General features: G+C 46.5%; 1 protein-coding gene and 1 pseudogene across 7 annotated transcripts in view; one reads left to right on the top strand and one right to left on the bottom strand.

The window, feature by feature from the left end:
• The window catches only part of NRP2 (neuropilin 2), a gene marked incomplete at its 3' end in the record, with an annotated part of 112,660 nt that overhangs the window by 85,015 nt on the left and 6,523 nt on the right, over positions 1–21,122 (top strand). For 2 of the 6 annotated variants that reach the window (XM_079710466.1, XM_079710465.1), the window contains exon 16: positions 8,180–8,460. The exons of the other annotated variants lie outside the window; for them this stretch is intronic. In XM_079710466.1, coding sequence (XP_079566592.1) covers positions 8,180–8,460 — 281 coding nt within the window. Of the gene's footprint in view, positions 1–8,179; positions 8,461–21,122 lie in introns of those variants that run through there. 6 annotated transcript variants of the gene reach the window in all.
• On the bottom strand, positions 17,191–17,607 carry LOC307057308 (large ribosomal subunit protein eL33-like; annotated as a pseudogene). Its single transcript has one exon. The product of its transcript is annotated as a large ribosomal subunit protein eL33-like (transcript).

The raw sequence follows: 21,122 nt of genomic DNA, 5'->3' as shown, positions 1-21,122 counted from the left end.
ACAGGCCAGTCATGTTCTCTTGTAAAAAATATATATATATAAATAAAACAGCCTCAGAGCCGCAGTGCTCATTTAGCCAAAATAAACACAGGGCTTAGGGACTCGAAGGTAAGAATTTCCAGTGCACTCCCGATGGGCTGCTTTGGGGGTTAAACAGAGGCAGCCCACGAGTGGCATGGATTGGCCCACGGCTGTTGTCCTGAGAGATAACGAACATCTTTGGAAGGAGGAAACCAAGCTGTGGGGAGCAGGGACTTGGTAAGGAGTCAAGAGCAGGATAGGAGTTGAGAATGGACAGGTTCAATTACATCGGCAAGTTTTACATGGAACTCTGACTTGGTAGCCAGATGAACCCAGGGCCAGGGAGGATTCTATTGGATTGAGGCCCCTCTGACCTCAGCAGGCACCTCTGGATTTTGACTCGAGCGAAGCCTTCCATTTGGGAGAGGAAAGCGGACCGTTCGCTCTATCTACTCACCTCTCCTGGTCAGGGCAGCAGCAGCCCTCTCTTGCTGGGGGTGTGGATTCCTTGGGGGTGAAACCAGGCTTCCACTCAAAAAGAGAAACAGAGAAATCAGGTTTGCGCAAGCAGGCTATGGAAAGTTGATGGTGAAACAGTATTAACAACAGGCGTATATATTGTTAGTATGTTTTTTTGAATTGGGGTTGTTTTTCTTTTCCATTATATATTAACCACGAGACGGAAGCAATCTTATTCTTTAGGAGAGATCTTTGTGTACCAGGTAAATCTTTAAGGAAATGCAACAAAAGTGGCCTCTGGACCAGGGCTTATTAGTCTTGATCTTTTATATTTTGAAATGTCTTTCATTTTCTGCCTCTTACTCATTTCTTGCCATGGAACATTTTCTTTTAATTCAAATCGCCTTTTGTCTTCTGCTTGGGGTGTATACTTTGATTGCATACTGGGGTATGAGTCAGTAGTGAGGAGAAACAAGCCATGGAGAAAAAGAGAGCCATGTAGAGAAAGGGCGAGGAGGAGAGAGTGAATAAGCTGTGTTGTCATGTGATGTTTAAAGAGACTTTTCTTGCTGTTGTTCTAAACAATGTAGCCTGGGTGCGCTTTTCTTTTTTCGTTCTTTCTTTTCTTTTTTAAAAGCACTGGCTATAGACAAAGTGCCGTCATGTATCTTGTTCTAGAATTTGAGCTTTTACAAATGAAAAACTGTGTGTAACGGTCGGGGGATGGGGGAAAACCGAAAAGGGGTGTAATTAAGGTGATGGATTATTTTTTCTTAACCAACACTTTCTTCTTTCAATAAAAGTAAAAAGAGTAATGAGGAAGCCAGTAAAAATATATAAAGCCCATAATCAGAGTTCTGTAGTTGTTAACCAGCCAGTTATTTTTAGCAGGTCACAGTGGAAGCAAGAGTTCTTATTCATGTTAGAGGCTGTGGGCTTTGAACAAAGCTAGAGCAAAGAGACAGAGTCTGGTACCCTACCTGTCAGAGACCCATGGAAATCCCAGGCACGGGGTGGGGTGGGTGGGCAGTGAGAGTGAAGGATTCAGAAGTGCTGTGTCTACCACTGATGGATGCTAAAAGGAACATCAGTAGCTCCTGTTCAAGCCCGTGAACTTGGGTTTTATGCCTCAGACCAGTTCTGAGGGCTGTCGGGCCAATCCCTTGGGTCTCACCTTGTGCAGTCCTCGGCAGTTTTCAACCAGGTAAAACCAGGAGAAAGTGGACAGCACAGGCTATCTCCTGGGCATAGAGGGGGCCCATTTTGAGCTAATGACAGAGCTGGCTGGGGGTTGACCCTATGCATCAGGTTTTCAGTTCTGTTTATTTGGTACCAACCGGCCCACCTCCGCCGTTTCCCACCCCGATCTCTCTGTCCCCACCCTCATCCCCCGTCGATCTACCAGTCGGCTGCCTCCCGAGGCTTTGTCCCCCAGTGTGATGAGCCACACCCCAGGGCACAGGACGTGGGGTTGGCCTCAAATTCCCTCTTTCTTTGGCTCTCTCGACTAGAAGCACTTGTGAAACACAGTGAGGGTTAATCGGCGTTCCTGCAGTAATCCTCTGATGAAAGGCGGAGAAGTATTCCTAAACCCTGCCAGGGCTCCAGATAGGCAGCTGTGGGGTGTGACTCCTTCTCCTTGGCCCCCTCCCCCTGACGTGCACAGCTGCCAGATCAGGGCTAGGTGTTGCTGAGCCGGGAAGCCTGGAGATGAGAAGTGTGTGACCTGCTCACTGCCTGGCTGTGGCTGCTCGCCTGAGGGGACGCCAAGGCATCGTTTGTGAGATTCAAGTCACAGAGGCCTGACGCGCTCCCTCCCCCCGCACGTTTACCATTCATCTAAACAGCTGCCCACGTCAGTTTCTCTAAGGGGAGAAGGAATTTCTTTTCGCTGACTTTTCCTCTCTCCGGGAACAGGAAGGACGAGCCTTAGTTTAAAAGAAGTAGCCTCTGCATAGCACAGGGAGATCAGCTCGGTGCTCAGTGACCACCTAGAGGGGTGGGATAGGGAGGGTGGGAGGGAGACGCAAGAGGGAGGGGATATGGGGGTGTATGTATATATGTATAGCTGACTCACTTTGTTATACAGCAGAAACTAACACACCATTGTAAAGCAATTATACTCCAATGAAGATGTTAAAAATAAATAAATAAATAAAAGCAGTAGCCTAAGTGCCACCAAAGAGAGGACAAGTGTCTGAGACTTCAGCCAGCCACAGGTCTGAGTTTAGGGGGGTTTAGACAGATGTGGGAGACCACCAGCTCTCCTGCTAACCTGGTGGAAACCTTCTTCCGGTGATCCCCACACACACGAGTGCAAGGCAACCCAGAAGAGTCATTTCACAGGGAAATTTTGCACTTCTGCATTCTTCTTCCCAACAGATCAGTGGGCGTGACCACATTCTTCGACTCTCTTCTGTAAACTTTTCTAGAGGAGCCAGGCTTCTCTTTTGTTTGTTTAATCCCACAAATTACATAAGCCTTTCATCTGAAATGCCCCTTCACCAGCTCTTCGTTTTCAACCTATGCATAAAAGACTGCAGACAGGCCAGGCCTGAAACAGTTCTGATTTGAAATGAGCCTTTTGGTTTTTTCCCCTCTGAGAGAGATGATTTACCTTTGGTATCTTTCAAAACATTTCTTTTGGAAACTTGGGTGACTCCTCCAGGTCCGGAGGACATGTCATAAACTTAACTGTAGGAGATGCTGTCTCTTTTCGGTGATTCAGTGAGAACTCGACTGAGACAGTCCTCAGACAGCTTCCAACAGAAGTAAGAGGCAGAAAGGGGGAGGGCTGCTTCGTGTTCCATCCCTACGTGGTTAGAACAGGGGTCTGCACACTTTTTCTATAAAAGGACAGATCGTAAATATGTTGGGCTTTATGACACTCTGTGTCACCACTACGTGCTGCCACTGTAGCACAAAAGCAGCCAGAAGCCATATGTAATGAGGGTGGCCGTATTCCAAGACGTGCAGAAATAGGCAGTGAGCCAGATTTGGTTATCTGACCTCTGAGTTGCAGCACGGGCGGAGGATTTGGTCCACGTGCTTCCAGTCCTGACCCTGCCACTTGCCAGCGGTGTGAGCTTCCTCTGAGGGCTCTGGGCCATCTCTATAGGGTTTCACTGTGTGCTGCCTCCCGCCCTCCTCCTCAGTTTTCCTACAGGTAGAACTGGGAGAAAAATCACTTATCCTCTCAGGTTCTCAGCTCTCCCATCTGAAAGTCATGAAGAATAAAGATGATTCACCATATAGCCCAATGCCCAGCACCCCGGAAGTGTCCATTCATTATAGTTGTAGTTATGGTCACATTTCCCAGTTGCTTATTAATTCTGTAACCCTATTTGCACAATAGGAATGGAAGAAAGCTACCGACAGTGTCATTTTTCCCCATATTTTCCTTCCATGCATGGCTTCTTAGAATTTGTTTCTCAAACTTCAAATTCTCCACCTTCACATTACCGCTTTCTCCAGGGGGCTCAGAACTTTACAGGTGGAAGCCTGCTCAACCTTGCAAATACACTTGGAGTTACTGACTATTTAAATTTCTGTTTCTCATTATCTCACACGATGAGAAAACTTTATGGAAAATTAGAAGGTAGAAATTAATGAAAAATAGAAGAGGCGTTGAAAGCATTTTTCAGTTGGGGGAAAACAAGGTATGTGAGTAAGTGGGGGACGTTAGAACAATCAGAGGGGACATTCAGGTCCGCACATCACCAGTGCTGGGCAAGGTTGAAGTCACCTGCATTCTTTCTGCCATCCTGGGGGACATGGCCCTGGCTCCTGTGTTGTGAAGCAAAGGCCCAGCCATCCCATATGGCTGAGGGGGGCAAGTGGGGCTAAAATGCAGCCACTCACCAACCTGGGTACCTGGTGCAGGCAGCATCTGCCCAAAGGGGGCACCTTTTTGCAGTTTGACATAGAGGCATGGTATGAGCTAACAGAATCTAACACTTTCCAAGAATAACTATTCTATGAAGTACTATTAGGTCATCAACATTTTTTCCAGGAAGTCTGAATGTAGGTCCAAAGTTCATTCCTCCATTCGTCTGTCCACTCATTCATCTAATCACCCACCCATCCACCCACCCACCCATCCACCCACCCATCCATCCATCCATCCATCCATCCATCCATCCATCCATCGGACATTCCTAGGATTGCTGCTGTTATCTGGAAAGGCGCTTTGAAAGGGGATTTAACCCCTATTGATCTATCACCTTCCTTTTCTCTGGCTAGCAAACCACAGCCTCGTTAGCACACAGCCCCTGAAGATGGCCACAGAGCCAGGTTCCAAACCAGCGAACCACCAGCCTGTGGGAGCTGAGTCTCTTTAGCTGGAGAATGTCCTAAGAAACTCTGGCCCCCAACTGCAGGTCATCAAAAATTGCCTGAGGGGGGTGAGAGGAGGGCTGTTAGGTGTATCCTCTCTTTTCTGACTCCTTTAACGATAAAAGCACAAATTCATATAGTTTGTTTTCTCATTTCTCCAAACAACTGTCCAATGAAAAAGTTTAAGGAACCAATGTGACGTCCACCAAATGGCTTTTGTCACTAAAATTTTCTACATGGTAATCATTTCTGGGGAGGAGAGTGTTAGCAGGAAAGGGGACGAGGGCTTCATAATAAAGTGGAGTTTGTCTTCCAAAGCAGAGCAGAACTTGAGGCGAGGGGTCTCTCTCTGATTCTGAATCTGTAATCCACACAATGCGATTTCTTCTTCTCCAGCGGGTCCCCTAGATCCTCCCCACCGTGCCCCAACTTTGTCTCTATCATAAGCCACACTTTAGGAGTCACATGAAGGCCCCAGCCCCGGCGCGTTGAGCCCTAGGGGATGTATTTAATGTTGAGAACCAGCATTTTGGCTGAGGGAAAGCAAACCTTTGAACTGAGACTATGCGGTGTTGGTGGGAACGTGAGCAGTTGTGACTGTTTTCTGCTTGACAAAAAGTTGTGCTCCTGCTTTGTGGTCTAGTCAGGCGCTTCAGAGGGGAAAGTTAATCCCTGTGGATGTACCGCCTTCCTTTCCTCTCACAGTGAGCTGCAGCCTCATTAGAGAATGGGTTTCACCGTGGAGCCAAATCGAAATCAGAGGCAGACCGAGGAGAGGTCTGGGGAGAGGCGGTGGCACAGAGGAACTTGGAACCCATCCCTGCACACTTTGTTGTTGCTCGTGCATTCTTCTGAGGCCACATGAAAATCCAATGGCAGGATGGTTGCCAGGCAGCAGATACTCTGGGTGACCTGAATAATGAGTTGACACCAGTTCCTTGTGACTCACGAGCTGGCCATTTCAAGGAGCCATTTTCAGTGCCTTGCTTTCTCTTTCTGTTTCTGTGCATAATTTTCAATATGGTCACAGAGAGAGAGAGAGGGAAGGAGGGAAGGAGGAAAGGAGGAAGGGAGCTTTCTCAGCTACAGTAATGAAATGATTAAAAGATGGAGGGCTTCCCTGGTGGCACAGTGGTTGAGAGTCCGCCTGCCGACGCAGGGGACATGGGTTCGTGCCCCGGTCCTGAAGATCCCACATGCCGCAGAGCGCCTAGGCCCGTGAGCCATGGCCGCTGAGCCTGCGCGTCCGGAGCCTGAGCTCCACAACGGGAGAGGCCACAACAGTGAGAGGCCCGCGTACCGCAAAAAAAAAAAAAAAAAAAAAAAAAAAAAAAAAAAAAGATGGAAATGGTCTGGGAATAAACAAACGTAGAGTAGCGGGTAATGAAGAAGACAATGTAGAAAGGTGATCCTGGGATTCTGGGATCCTTTCCACCCCAGGGGCTGTGCCTGCGGCTGCCAGAGTGTATGCTGGGTGACACATCCTTGTCACAGCTTCTCCAGCCCCGTGGTACTTCTGATGGGCCAAGAGGCACCAATGAGCCCTGTACCTTGGCAGAAGGGGATCCCTAAAACTAGAGGAACCAGTGAGTGTGTAAAAGCTGGGAAGGTGGGCAGGCTCTGAAAGATTTTCCGAGAAAAACGCTCTCATTTTTCTAGCACTTCTGAGAAGACATCAGAAGGTCTGACTCACCCCTCAGCTAGTCCCCAAATCAAAAAGAGGTGCTCGGGCTTCCCTGGTGGCGCAGTGGTTGAGAGTCCGCCTGCCGATGCAGGGGACACGGGTTCGTGCCCTGGTCCGGGAAGATCCCACATGCCGCAGAGCGGCTGGGCCCGTGAGCCATGGCCGCTGAGGCTGCGCGTCCGGAGCCTGTGCTCCGCAATGGAAGAGGCCACAACAGTGAGAGGCCTGTGTACCGCAAAAAAAAAAAAAAAAAAAAAAAGAAAGAAGTCTTCACCTCAGTTCAGTCTTTTAATCACGAGCATTTATGGAGAGCCTTCTTGGTGCATACCCTGAGGTAGAAACCAAGATGAGAGCGAGTTCTTCTGCTTGAGAGCTCCGCGTCTCGTGAGGGAGGCATGAAAATATAAATGAGCCTTGTCTGCGTCTTGAGCAGAGATCCACCCACAGAGTAGGACCAACGGTGCACAGAGAGGGGAGCAGCACCTCCCGCCCGTGGCTCCCACCTGGGGTATCGCATGGATGGAGAGGATACATCTTTCTGGCCACCCCTACTTGATGGAGGCAGCTAGGGAGGAATTTTTCATAGGTTAAGCATACATCATTTTTCAGAAGTAAGGATCATGTCTGGTTTTGGCAAGCTCAAAATCTCCTAGTCCCACTCTGGGCCAGATTCTCATCTGATGTAGATGGTTGGGAGAATCAAGTTGTAGCACTGTTTTGCATCAAATGGAACTCTAGCCAGTCGTTCCCCAGAGTTACCCTGGACTTAAATCTACAACATCATCTCCATGGCAACCAGAGGCTAGCCAGTGAATGTGGTTGCCTTCTAAATCCTCTGCTAGCTTCTCTTCCGTCCTCTGTCTTTTCCGCGATTAGAATGATCTCCCTTCCTTTGCTCTCACATACCTACTAGCGTTTTGCACTCACATTTCTTGGTTGCAACTTCCTTCCAATCAGCTTTTTAAATCCTCCATTCAGTTAAAACAATGAAGATGCACTACTCATTGCTTGACAGTGGTAATTGACCTGTTTAGACAAGACCAGGCTGATTTTCAGTGGGCATGGAAGCCTTGGCAAACCAAAGTGGAATTCCCCTTCAAGTCTAGCCAGCCTAATTAATACATTGTTTGAGAATGCTGGCCAGCCAGACCAAATATTGTATTTCCGCGCATTCAGAGAATCAATGCTATGGAATCCCAGAAGTCATATCAGCATCACTTACTTGCATGTATTCCTCTGTGTGTGTGTGTGTGCACGCGTGCATGTGTGTGTGACGTGTGTGAATCATAATGCTTCTATATATTATACAGTAATTGTGGTTTAACAGAAAGAAGAAAAGAGTTTTGGAATCACACAGCTCTTGGCTGGTTGAATATCTAACTTCCCACTTACTTGCTGTATAACCATTCATTTAACCTCTCTGAGCCTCTATTTCCTCACCTGTAAAATGGGTCTGACAGTACCTACCTCATAGGGTTGTAAGTAGGAAATAATATCAATCATTGAAAAGTGCTTGGCACACGCTAAATACTCAGTACCATCTTATTCCCCTGTCCCCTTCCCTCTCCACTCCAAAGCATGTGTGTGTGTTTTCTTTTCTTTTCTTTTCTTTTTTTAATTAAATTTGGATTAGTCTGCATGCTCTCAGCCTAGCAACACTCTTCTGTGTCTCTCCACCAGGGGGCACCCTCCTACCGGGGACCGAGCCCACAGTGGACACGGTGCCCGTGCAGCCCATCCCAGCCTACTGGTATTACGTTATGGCCGCCGGGGGCGCCGTGCTGGTGCTGGTCTCCGTCGTGCTGGCCCTGGTGCTCCACTACCACCGGTTCCGCTATGCGGCCAAGAAGACCGATCACTCCATCACCTACAAAACCTCCCACTACACCAACGGGGCCCCTCTGGCGGTGGAGCCCACCCTAACCATTAAACTAGAGCAAGACCGCAGCTCGCACTGCTGAGGGCCGAAGCAAGGACGGCACCCAAAACAAACAAGAAAGACTGCAAACACGTTGCCTCGATTTTGCACTTTTTTCTCCTCGCCTAGTCTCTGTGTGAACGCTCAGACATCTCTCTCTCGGGGCCCAAACCCTGTGCGCTTGTATCGATCCCCACCATTCTCCTTGGGTTCTTTTGTTTGTTTTCCTTTTGTTGATTCCAATGCTGCATCTTGGAATACGAGAAGAGATACACCCCTAAGCACTTCACAACTCAAGGCTCAGCTGGTTTCCTTCCAGAGACTGGTTCCCTGTTTCTTCCCCTTGCCTTATCCCATCCCTCCTCTCGGTGGGCAGTCAGTCTGCCAGGAGACTTGAGGGGAGACCCGGATCTGTGTGTTTGTACATGGTATACATTTGTGCGTGTGACTAGCTCTGTGTGTGCGTGGCTGTGAGAGAGAGGCTGGCTCACTGCAGGGGGGGAGTGTGTGGGTGTGTTCAGAGAGGGCCCCCTTTAACCCTTGTGTTACTTCTCTGGGGGTACATGTTCCAGAAAATAATATACTGTACTAGTTTTGTTTACTTGGAGAAGAGATTGAAGCTTTTTGTTGCCTTATCTAGCTCTGGCTGGGTTTCTGTTGGCTACCATTGTCATCTCCAGGTACCCAGAAAACTAGAGGCCATGTGAAAAGAAGTGTGGCCCCTCTCATTCCTATCCCCATGCCCAACCCACCTGACCCAAGAGGAAGGTTCCCCCACTGCACTCAGACATGACCCCTTGTCCTGTCTCGGGCGTCTTTGAAGTCACGTGACAACAGCCATTGGGTGCATGTGGAACCATCTCTACTTCCAGCACTGAAGCGAATCTGTCTCATGTTGCCTTATAAAAGAGAAGCTCATAATGAATGTTTAGCTTTTATTGGTTAAGTCCAATCTTGGAATAAGTCATAGAGGATAACAAATCTGAGACTGATGTAGGAAAAGCAGTAGCCTGTTGAGAGCACGAGGAGATGGAGGAGAAGGAAGGATGAAATGTTGTCTTTAAGAAACGTCCTCACCCCCTGGGCATTCATTGTGCCCTGCTTAGGATGGGATAGAGTAAGAAGGTTACAAAAACGTATTCTTTGGTGTCATATTGATCATTGTAATAGCATTTGTAAAATGTGGGGGGAAAGGGGTCATTTGCTTTCCTTTCATGGTGTTAATGGGTGCCTGAATGTATAGCCACTAAACTATATGGCTGTTCACCTGACTTATTTGAATATTATGAGAGAATAAAAAGTTATCCGTTTTCTAAAATGTACCAGTGTACTACCCCTTAAAGCGTTCCTGGCATCTGGCAAATACACCCTTATAGGCTGGCCTGGCATTTCCAGATGTTGCTGCATCGTCAGGCGAAGGCATAATGAAGATAAATCCTTTGCTGCCCATTCGTGCTCTCTAAACAATGCAGGGAGAGGGATATTAGAGATAAATTGCCTAATGATATTGTACAAAGGATAGATTCGATAATGAAGTCAATTTCACTGATAGAAAATGGGTATTTTAACGAGATTCTCAGTGTACTGGGACTCAGCCTTGGGGGTGTTTATTTCTCACCTTCCTCCTAGGAATCCACTGAGGAAGTGTAAGATTCTCTCCAAAGATGGTTGCCTGGGCTGAAAGCCTCCAGGTACCTTTTGAGAACAAAATACTAATGATTTTTTTTTTTTTTTTTGGCTGCTTGGGAGAGAGAGACTCTTAGCATTCTTCCGGAATATCCACATAGATCTCTCCAACACACACACACACTCACTTTTACATCTGCTTTGTTTCATCCTCCTGAAAGAATGGTGCTCTCCCACTCTTATTCTATTTCAAAGAGCTGGTCTGTCTCAACCACAGCAGCCCTGCCAGGAAAAAAGATGAAAGGCTAGAGCATGAGCTACCTTGAGATTTCAAGAGGTGTCTTACCCCAGCTGAAGATGGAGAAAGAAAGACGGAGTGAGGGAGGAGGGGTGGCAGGATACCATGGATACCTTACGATGACTTCCATGCCAATCACTGAGGGCTTTTTGTCTCAGGTATCTGTATCCAGTGATGCCTTTGGGGTCAGGCATCCCTTGAAATGATTGACATCCCTATAGGCACCCCATGGAGGCGTGGTGTCAGGATATTCCGAAATTACACCTGGAAAGTCTAGCCAGTGTAGGAACTGTCTGAGTTACCATACACCCTTGAGGATTTCCCTTCTTTAAAAGAAGATGACAACAACTTTGTGAAATTTGCTAAATCTTTATCTGATGCCCCATGTGGCATCATCTTTATGTACATGCTGTCATTGAGAATATGAGACTGCTCCAATCTCTGTGACTCCCATGATGCACTTCAGCTGGGGATGTCACACTTCTCTCTCTGTCTCTCTCTCTCTATGCTCTTGCAGCCCAAGTGACTTTCACAGTATTATCCAGGTACTATGCTAAAAGGGAAGCTCTTCTATTAAATGTCATGCCTTGCAGCTTTTAAAAGCAAAATCTGTATTTCATGGAGGGAGGGAAGGGTCCCTCTCTTCTAAGAAAAATAGACTGGACAGGTGAATGCATGCATGCATGTTTAGAGTTGCTTCTCAGAAGACAAAGAGGTGATAGCAGCTATTAAAAAATTACTGAATGAATGAATTGAAGGTCTAGCTCAGGCTGGTACAGTATTTGCCTTAGTAGAGCTTTCATGTTAACAGCTCCAGGAGGGAAACCCTTACCTCTGGGTTAAAAATCCCTTCCTTGATATTACACTAGCAATTGCTATCCCCTAATTGCCAGTGAAGGCAGAAAAAAGAATTAAAAGGATCATAGCATTGCCATTGACAAACAGAATGCCGAAAATAAATTGTCTTTCCTTTGTCTCACATTTTTGGGATTAAAGCCAGAATAGGGTAGGAAATCCAGTAATATTTCTGAGGTTGATACCCCATCTTTAAGAAGACCCTGTCTTTAAAAATGAAACTAGCAGGCAAGTAAACACCTGAATAATCAAAAATTACCAAAGAACAACAACAAAACAAGAAAACTTAAAGATTTTTACTTCCTATTCTTATCCCCGCGCCCTATAACTGTGACATCTCTTGCATTGCTCAGTTGCCTGTGTGTCAAAATAACTTGTGGACGTTGGAAACTATTTGAATGTGTATTGTGTGGAATGTAATAAAGTGATGATATTTTTATACAAACATCTGGGGTTTTTTTTTCACCTTGGCTTGAGAGAACAAAGTTGAAATGTAGGCTGTGAAAGAACTGATGTTTCCAAAGTTTATACATCGCCTTCTGAGCCACAGGGCATTTCTGTGGGAGGTAGGTTCTCCTTGAGGCTGAATGCCAGCTTCTCCTTCTTTTATTTTTTATTACTGCTTGTTAGGAGTTTTATCCAATTTGTGCAGCTGAGCCAATTTTTATGATTGGTGTGGGATTTTGCAAAAGTTGCTAAGTGCTAAATTACTCAATGTGATTCTACAAAATTTCTCTTGATGGCAAATCCCCGGAGATTGGACTCTACTTTCAAAGGGCCCCGGGCTGGGGGGGCGCGCGGGGGGGATGAGCGAAGCTGAATCGTGTACTCAGCTCTGCAGAGACAGATAGCTTCCTTTGGAGAAGAAGTAGTGACATCTTACCCCTTGCCTACCAAATGATTACTTCCACGGGGACGTCGATCTCCAATTTATGAGCACTTTCCCAGACAAAACGGGAACTTGTAGCATGTTCAGGCTCGAAGATATTCCAGACTTTGGAGCAAGTAAGGAAAATAATTATATGATTACTGTGAACCTGGAAATATCATGGTGGAACATTTTATAAAAGCAACGATTCTATAACAACTTTGAGGAGGGGGACTTGGGGAAACTTACTCAAAAGGCAGAGCTTTTTGATGAGTATTTTTCTTTTGGTTCTCTTTCTTGAGTAGTTAGTGATATAGTTATATAAAATATTTCTATCTGAGGGGTATTAGGGGCAAACAATCTAGGAAAGACAGCCTCCCAGCTACTCAGTGTTTCTAGATGGTGGTCAAAAGAGGTGGTGGAAGAATTTTCCATCACGCCCTATTCGTGGGGTGTATTAGAAGCATTCCATCAACCCAGGAGCCTTCCTCAGAGTCTGAGAACATCCCTAAAGGTCCCAAGAAAAGGGGCTTGTCCAGGAGATCCTATTTCTGTCAGAATCCTGCTTTTCTTCCTTTCTAAACCTAGATCCAGGAAGGAGTACTTCTTACAGCTATAAACCTGCCCAAGTGGTGCTAAAGGAAACAGGCTTCTGGGTTTTCAGATCTTACAGGAAGTGTTGTCAGTACAGATGGCTCAGTATAGATGTCACTGTCTGTCCTCTGCAGGAGAAAAGAGCAGAATGTCCATGTTTAGAGTATTGTTTGTTCCTCTAATGACAAGCGTCATCACCCATTTTGTCTACATAACATTTGGCTATTCTTAAAGCCATTTGTTCCCATTAGCAAAAGATGAAATGAAAGCATCTCAAAAGCATTTATTTCCAGCAAAGAGCCAGGCTCAGTCAACATTTTCACGAGCTGGCCTGGGACCAAATTTGCCAGTGAATTAAATTAGCCATCGGTTATGCTTCGTTAGCATTACTGGTTTGGGAGCCACCTTTGAGAATTTCATCATTGCTTTTCCCACCTTGGTTCTGATCCCAAGGCTTATTCTATGTGCACTCTCTCTTCCCCAAAATAGCAGACTGTTACAATTCTGATCTTAGGTATCAAACACAGCACTGTTATCAGTATGGTATTTCAGACCTAACCCAAGCATCAATGTTACAGAAATTGTATTTCCATGGGTCATAAACACCAGATGTCAAGGCCCGGGATCGTCTGTCTCGGCTCCTACCTGGCCTTATGATAGTTTAAATGTACGTTCTTGCGGTTGAAGCAAGACTCTGCCCTCCTAGCCCAGATACCCGCAGCCTGGCCAGTCGGCTGTGGCCCTGTGTTTGTTTTCATCACCTCTCTTCACTGACTCTGCAGTTGTTTTGCACAAACATTGTTGGCCTTTCTGTAATCTCTGATGAAAAGAGCTTCATTTTTAAGTTTTAATTTGTCCGTGTTGTGGGCTCCACATCTGAGCCGAACTGCAGATCTGTAGGTGCGGCTTGTTTTCTCTCTTTGATTGTGTGCATCACTGGGGCTCTTGCAGCTGTAATTTGCCTTTCATCCACTTCAATGACGGCCCAAAGAAAACACAAAAGAAATCCAACCAGAGGAAAAGGAGGGGAGAGGGAAACACCAGCCAATGGTCTTATAATCAGCAGGGGAAAGATCGGCTTATATAAATAAATTAACAGCTAGGAACAGTGTAGGATTTAATGAAGCCTGACACAGATCAGGTGCACTGGAGTATGTCTCGAGGTTCAATATAATCAGAAACCTGCGCCTTTAGAAGGCGTCAGGCCACAGGCCTCAGCCAGACTACACTTGCACTGTGTGGAGGAGTTCCTTTTGGCCCCAAACTTAAGCATGGAAGAGATACAAGATGTGGGGACTTGCCAAAGAGAAAAACCCCTTTTAGCATGGTTTCTGCATGGCACAGGGCAGAATCTTGGTGCTTCAGGGCAAACAGCAGAAACCATTCTTGCCCCAAGCCCAGTGGACAGGAGACCCAGAATCCTTCTGTTCTCTTTCCAGTAAAGTAATTGTTCTTGGGCTTTGCTGTCACTGACCTCCAAGCTCCCAATAAAACTAAAGTCCCACGGTATCGGACCAAGAAATAGGAAAGGCCATTTGAAGAGTCAGCAACAGACGTGCTGGAGGCAAGACTGGCCCTGGGTGGGGAAAACACCTATTCTTGGAGGCTCATGACCGGAGTCATTATGATACTGAAAAAGGTCGTTGGGGGAAATTTTAAGATGGTCTCTGGTTAGGTTTCTTTTCATTTCTTTTTAACTTACAAGTTATACATGACTATATCCTCAAAAAGTGCAAATAATTTTTCTAAAAAGAAGTTCATTTCATTGCTAACCAGTACCAACCCCCTCCCCAGAGGGAACCATGAGAAATTGTTCGAGGTGTATATTTCCAGGCTTTGTTTTATACCTTTACAAATGTATATGTTCATGTCTAATTATGCAGTTTGCTTTGGTTGGGGTTAGTTTGGTTTTGTGTAAATAGTATCAACATTTGCTCACTTTGCTGGATAACTTGCTTCTTTCCATTTGACAAAGCCTTGAGGATACTTGGTTGCACACCGACAGGTTTACCCCAACCTTTTCAGCTCTTGTCTAGCATTTCATATCATGTCGCTCTACCACAGTTTATTAACTGCTCCCCTACTGGTGGTCATTCAGGTTGTGTCTAGGTTTTCTTTCTATGATAAACAATACTGCAGTGAACATCCTTGAGGTCGCCTCTTTGTGCAAGTTTCTCTGGGATAGAATATCTGGGTCAAATGGTGTGCCTGTTTACATTTTAATAGATGCTTCAGGTGGCTGAGTTTTACCTTTAAAATGAACCTGCCCCCATTTGAGAGGGTAACAAACCAGTGGACACCCTGCATTATATCCCCTGTCATGTGCAGAAGCCACATAGTCTCTGTGACTATCTCTCTCTCTTTCTCTAAAGTGGGTGGAGTGCTTGCAAGCTGAGGACAATTTTAGTTGAAGGGAATTTTAATCACAGAGACTTTTTTTAATGCTGATTTGCGGAGAATGTGAGCCTGGCTATAAGATGCAGCTCGCTGGAGCTGTGGCCACCGTAGCCCGGGAGTTAATTCTATCCCTGGTTCAGCAGGCAGAGCCCTGTTCTCCATGATTAATGAGTTCCACTTGGTTTCTTCAAAGAGTGACTATGCTGTGCCTTGCTGTTATTTATTTATGTTTTCTACTAAAAAAATTCGTGTCAAACACATCCTTTAAGGTCAGTGCACATTATTGTGCTGCAGACAAAAATATTCCAACAGCCACAAGTAGGCCCACGTGCCAACAGAAAGTCACTAATCCTGTGGCCTTGTGCCCAAGGGCCCCATAATAGCCCTGAGAGGAGCAGGCCTTCCTGGCTGAAAGGAGGCACCCAGCTTCTTTCTGAGGAGGGTCAGGGCTAATGTGACCTGAGGAAAGGTAGTAGGAAGTGCAGTGGCTTTCCAGTGGGAGGTTTCAATGTGCAGGCAAAGCTGCTAGCCCCAAGTGGCTCCAGAGAGGAAGGAGAAGTAGAAGAGAAGCCAAGGGACCCATGAGTTCAAAACACCATTTCTTCTAAGAGTTGCTACCCTTGTTTCTACTGTGCATTTAGGCCAAGGGGTCAAAGTAATGTGACTTTGACGCTGAGCATAGTGGATGGTGTGACGGCCATATATGAGCTTTGCCAGCTTTCTCCAACCTGCCAAAAATCCAGGACTGCTGCCTCTAGGGCTTGAGGCTTGGGTATAACTCTTGGTGGCTCAGGGGAAAAAGCAGCAAAAGAGTGAGGTGTGGGTGAGCGACACAGGTGCGCGCACACACACACAAGCTTGTTTTGTCTTCTATGTGTAATTGTGTAAAATTGAACCCTTTTAGTATCATTAACTGACATACCCAAAGGCAAAGGCTCTGATCCAGAACGGGAATAATAGGGCACCACGTCTTGGCTTTCAGCAGCAGCAGTTTCTTTCTCAGGCAGCAGGACTCATTAACTGGATGCTGGACTGGAGGTCTCCGGAACTCGCTAGAGAGCAGCCAACTCCAGTAATGAAGGGAATGCGGAGAAAGCTTTGAGCCTGAGGTGGCCCTGACCGAAGTCCTATTCTCAGTCGGCCTGCTGGTTACTGGGGCTTGTTTCAGCACAGTCTGTTACAAATCTTTTCCTCTCTTTGCATCTCCCTACTGCCACCAAGGGGCTGGGAGAAGGGATACAAGGACCCTGAGGGCCGTGTGGTCTTCCTTATCGCTTCTCTGGGGCACTTCCAACAGCTGGTACCGAGGTGGGAAGATAGTCACTAGGACGGAGACTGGGGCTGACGTGGGTTGTCAAAGGAGCCCCAAGGGCTTCCCTGGTGGCGCAGTGGTTGAGAGTCCGCCTGCCGATGCAGGGGACACGGGTTTGTGCCCCAGTCCGGGAAGATCCCACATGCCGCGGAGCGGCTGGGCCCGTCAGCCATGGCCGCTGAGCCTGCGCGTCCGGAGCCTGTGCTCCGCAACGGGAGAGGCCACAACAGTGAGAGGCCCGCGTACCGCAAAAAAAAAAAAAGGAGCCCCCAGGGTGCCTCATCAGCCTCGGCCAACTGCAGACCAGGATCGCGAGCTTGGGAATAGTGTCTACGGGAAGCCCTGAGCTCTCACCGCAGTCATCATTTCCTGGCTCTGAACTCCTCACAGGGCCACGTCCCCTCCTCTTTCCCGAAGAAGGACCTGTTTCCATCTATCTATGTACCTCTGGGTCGGGTGTGGTTCATCTTCAACCTCCATCCTCCCCTTTCTGCAGCTGCCCCCTCTCTCGGTGGCTCCTTTTCTTCTCCTCTGGCATTCCTGCACTTTCTCCACCTCCCTCTACCAAGGCCTCCTGCCAGAAGAGCCCTTCAGATTCCCAACACAGAGGCTTCATTGCTTGCTTCCTCCAAGTAGCTGCATTTTTACAGGAGACCAAACCTAAGCTCGGAGGAATTACTTTCTTATGTTATAACCACAGTTCTCAGCCACCAGCAAACTTTTGGGGGAAATCATCTCTTGAATGGGCAGAGAGAGGTATCTCTTTGGAAGCCCTAAAATCTTATCACAAGTTCATGGATCCTTGTGTTCAGAAGAGACCAGCTTTTTTTTTTTTTTTTTACAAGGGAACAAATCCACACTTTTATTTATTTACTTTTCAGTAAGTTTAAATCCTTGAAGGGTGCAGCATCACACGGATTCTGTGTCCAATGGCCTTAGCAGGAAGGTTGCTTTGGAATTTGGCATGAACTATGCCACTGTTTCCATGAGCACGAGTTATCTTTCCCCAGATTACTCTGGTTTTGTTAGGTTTTCCACCAGGAGTTACTGTGTTGTTCTTTGCTTTGTACACGTAAGCACATCTCTTGCCTAGATAGAATTCAGTTTCATCTCGAGCATATACACCTTCAATTTTCAGGAGAGCTGTGTGCTCCCTCTGACCTAGACCCTCCTCCTAGACCCTCCCTAAACCCTGCTTATAGCCAGCAAAAATGACCTTGGACCACAGCCTTCCAGACATATTTGTCGTTTTAGAAGTCCTGTTCCCAGCAGGCCTCCACAGGGTCCAAGATGGCTGAAAAAAAAAGACCAGAAGAGCCCAGCTTTTAAGTAAAGCAAACTCTCTTGGTGAGATACATGTGTATAGAGAGTTTTTTTCCAAGGACCTACAACGTAGAGGGACAATCTTTAAGAAGACATTGCTTTTCACATTGGAAGTGGATGCAGTTTTGTTTCTTCTCCTCCATCCTTTCACTTGTCCCAGGTAATACCAAACTTCTCCGCCTGTGCAGTGTTTCCAGTTTATGCACTTCTTGAACCTTGGGACTGGAGGAGAGGAGAAATGTTAAAGCCTATTGGCAAACTCCCTGAAATGTGAAGATATGAGACTTTTTCCCTAACATCTCAGGAAAAAATCAAGAATGCAGTGGAAGGGGGACACTTTTCTCCAAACTTTTCTTTTTCTCACCTTCATACCCTCAGAGAAGGTAGCCAACAAAAGAAGGGCCTCTTTCTTGTGGACATACCCACTTACAGTAATGGAGAATATCTCTGATTTCTCAAAGACCTAGAGCAAAGCAAAGATTCCAGAATTTTCCTCCATCAGCCTTACTGTTTTTTTTCCAGCCTACACAATCATGAAGCCTATGTTTATAACTAAACATTTCTCTGGCGCCTCCTTTTTCTTATTTTCACACCATCATTGGGGCTCAGTGAGGCCATTCTGGCCTCAACTGCTCATCTGCCTCCGCACTTGGAAGTATTATTAGGTCATTTCACAGCCTTCTCACATGCAGTCAGTATTTCCAATTCTTCTTAGTGTTTCCTCCTGATGATTCAACTAAAAATAATAGAAAATCATGTTCAAAGTCTTCTGGTTTCACAAACCAAGCCCCCTTTTCTTTTCCACCTTGAAACCGTTAGAAAACTTTTAAAAAAATACTTTTTTACATGACTTTGTGTAGATTTTGCTATAGCCCAAGAGATAAAAAACCCATGATAAAGGATCTTCTGGTGGTGTTTCTAAACTCAAGCCAAACCCAGCACGGGATGAATGGCTCTCAAGTAGCCTGACTCTAATGGAGGAGCTTTGGCAAACATTCGATCTACGTCTGAACTTTTGGCTCCTTCTAGCAACAGGGGATGAACAAACTGAATTAGGGAAATTAAGTGTGGTATGGAGTAGGAACCTTCAGCCAATACTAAATATTAAACTGAATTAAACACGTTGAAGGGCCAAGAAATATCTTCTAGTCCTTCATGATTTCTCATTTATTTAGATCACAGTGTTGTGTCTCCTGCTGGAATCAGAACAAAGTGACAGAGAATTTTCTGAAGGCTACTCCCATCTGAAAGGTCCAGTGTGATTTAGTTGACTCAGGGGGTTCAGGAACTTGGAATCAAACTCAACAAGGGCTCTAAGTGGCCAAGAGCTAATCCCAAATAAATCACAGCCCCAAACAAGGTGTCGAAAATGTAGCTGACTCTCAGTTCTACTGCTGAGCTCTTCAATGACTTACTGCATTTTTCTACCCTCCTTCCTCAATTTCTTCTTCCTTGAAGAAGACACGATGACCTCTGGTATCCTTGAAAGTGAATGGTTTCAGTGATTTCCTCTATAGGCGTCTCTTCAATCCTTGCTTTAAAGGCTGGTTGCAGTTTGGTGGGTTGAGTGGACATGTGGGTTAACTGGCTTCTCACCAGGTCTTGTCAGCCCTGCCTCAGCTAAGGTGGAGGCTTCAAACTGGGGGAACCATTTACTAGCTCTGTCAGTTCCTCAGTTGCCCCTTAGCAGGACTGGTTCCTAAGCTAAACGAGCAAGTATGGAAAACATGGAACCTCATGGCTTCCTTTCACCTGTCCTTTGCATGGTCTTCTCCTTCCATGGGCACCTTAAGGTAGATGCCTTCAGGTGTGACAACCTCCAGGAGAGGACAGACCCGTGGTGAAGACAGGTGGTGAGCCCTTTTCTGTAGAAGTTGCCTTGTCTACAGCCAGCCACCCTTTTCGGGGAACCCTCAGCAGAAAGGCCATCAGAGCTTTCTCATTTTCTTCCTGTAAGATGAGTTCTCAAGCAGGAAAGAACATCAGTGCTTACTTTACAGAGGAGCAAGCTGAGACCCAGGGAGGGTCAGAGGCTCGTCCCAGCTCTCACACCTGGGTGAAGTGGCAGAGCTCAGTTGAGAAGGAGGAAGCCTGCTCCCAGGGCAGTGCTCCCAGTCTAGTGCTCCTCCATATTCCGTGCTGCTCCCCTCCGGGTACCGTCCTTAGAGCGTGTCCGCTACACATTCTGGATGGCCAGCCTGTCATTAGCTTCCACCAGGCCTCTTAAGCCACTGCTCGGAGTTGGCCTGGAAGGGACTCTTCAGAGGAAGCCAGCATGCGTTGGTGTCCTGATCGGTGTGCAAGTGATCCAGGGATGGATGGTCTTAAATCATTTATCTAAAAGTAGCCAGTGGTTTGGGGTACACTCCTCACTCTCTTAACTATCTTGTGAGGCTCTTTTTTTTTTTGATGCAGAAAGTAAACAGAACAATGTCAATGAAAATATACTCACAGCAACCACGGCATAGGAGATGTGGTGAAAGGGAAGGTCGAAATTTTTCTGTAACTGCAGAAAAGCAAACTAACCCCAAAGGATCCTAATTTAAGAGAAAAAAGAGAAGAAAATAAGGGAGAGAGAAAAGATAAAATGTGTGTGTGTGTGTGTGTGTCTGTGTAAAGACAGAGAGAGAGTGGGAAGGAAAATCTAAATGAGAGAGGGCATTCTTGTTTTAGACCTAAACCACACTCAGGGGGAATTTTCTGTTCACAGGTTGGGCATTTCTCTTGCATGGCATGTGTGATCTTACAGTGCCAGGCAGTGCTCCAGACCCTTCTGGGAGAATCACATCTTTTTAGAGTAGGCAGAGCTCATGGCTGGGTATGGCTGTTCCCCATTTGTGCTGTAGTGTTGCAATGTACTGACAAGGATGCTTGGAGAATATTTGACTCTTCCGGGGTGGAAGGGGTTCCTAGACAGTCCAGAGGACGTTTTAGTAACTAGTCACTATCGGGTCTTTTGCTCTGGAAAATCAGGATAATAAGAAATAGGTGAGACCTTGAATCACTCTCCACTGGGTACCTAACCCACCTCTCAGTGATGCTAAGGGAAACAAGGGGACTGTTCAGCCTGAGATGTAATGTCAATATGAAAATGACCAAGTTTTGTGTGGTCGTTTTTGTTTTGTTTTTAGCCGCACTGCGTGGCATGTGGGACCTTGGTTCCCCGACCAGGGATTGAACCTGTGCCCCCATGCCCCCTGCAGTGGAAGCTCGGAGTCCTAACCACTGGACCACCCAGGGAATTCCCCAGGCGGAGATGATTTTTTTTTTTTTTTTTTGCATGTAGGATCTTGGTTCCCCGGCCAGGGATCTAACCCGTGCCCCCTGCATTGAAAGAGCAGATCTTAACCACTGGACCACCAGGGAAGTCCCAGCCAGGTTTCGTTGAATTGGGGTTTTTGTTTGTTTTTTAACTAGTGGCTACTCTGCTCA

This window comes from Hyperoodon ampullatus, assembly GCF_949752795.1.
Source record: "Hyperoodon ampullatus genome assembly, chromosome: 8".
NCBI lineage: Eukaryota > Metazoa > Chordata > Mammalia > Artiodactyla > Ziphiidae > Hyperoodon > Hyperoodon ampullatus.
Note: the sequence above shows the minus strand (reverse complement) of the source record. Positions and strands in the feature narration are given on the sequence as shown.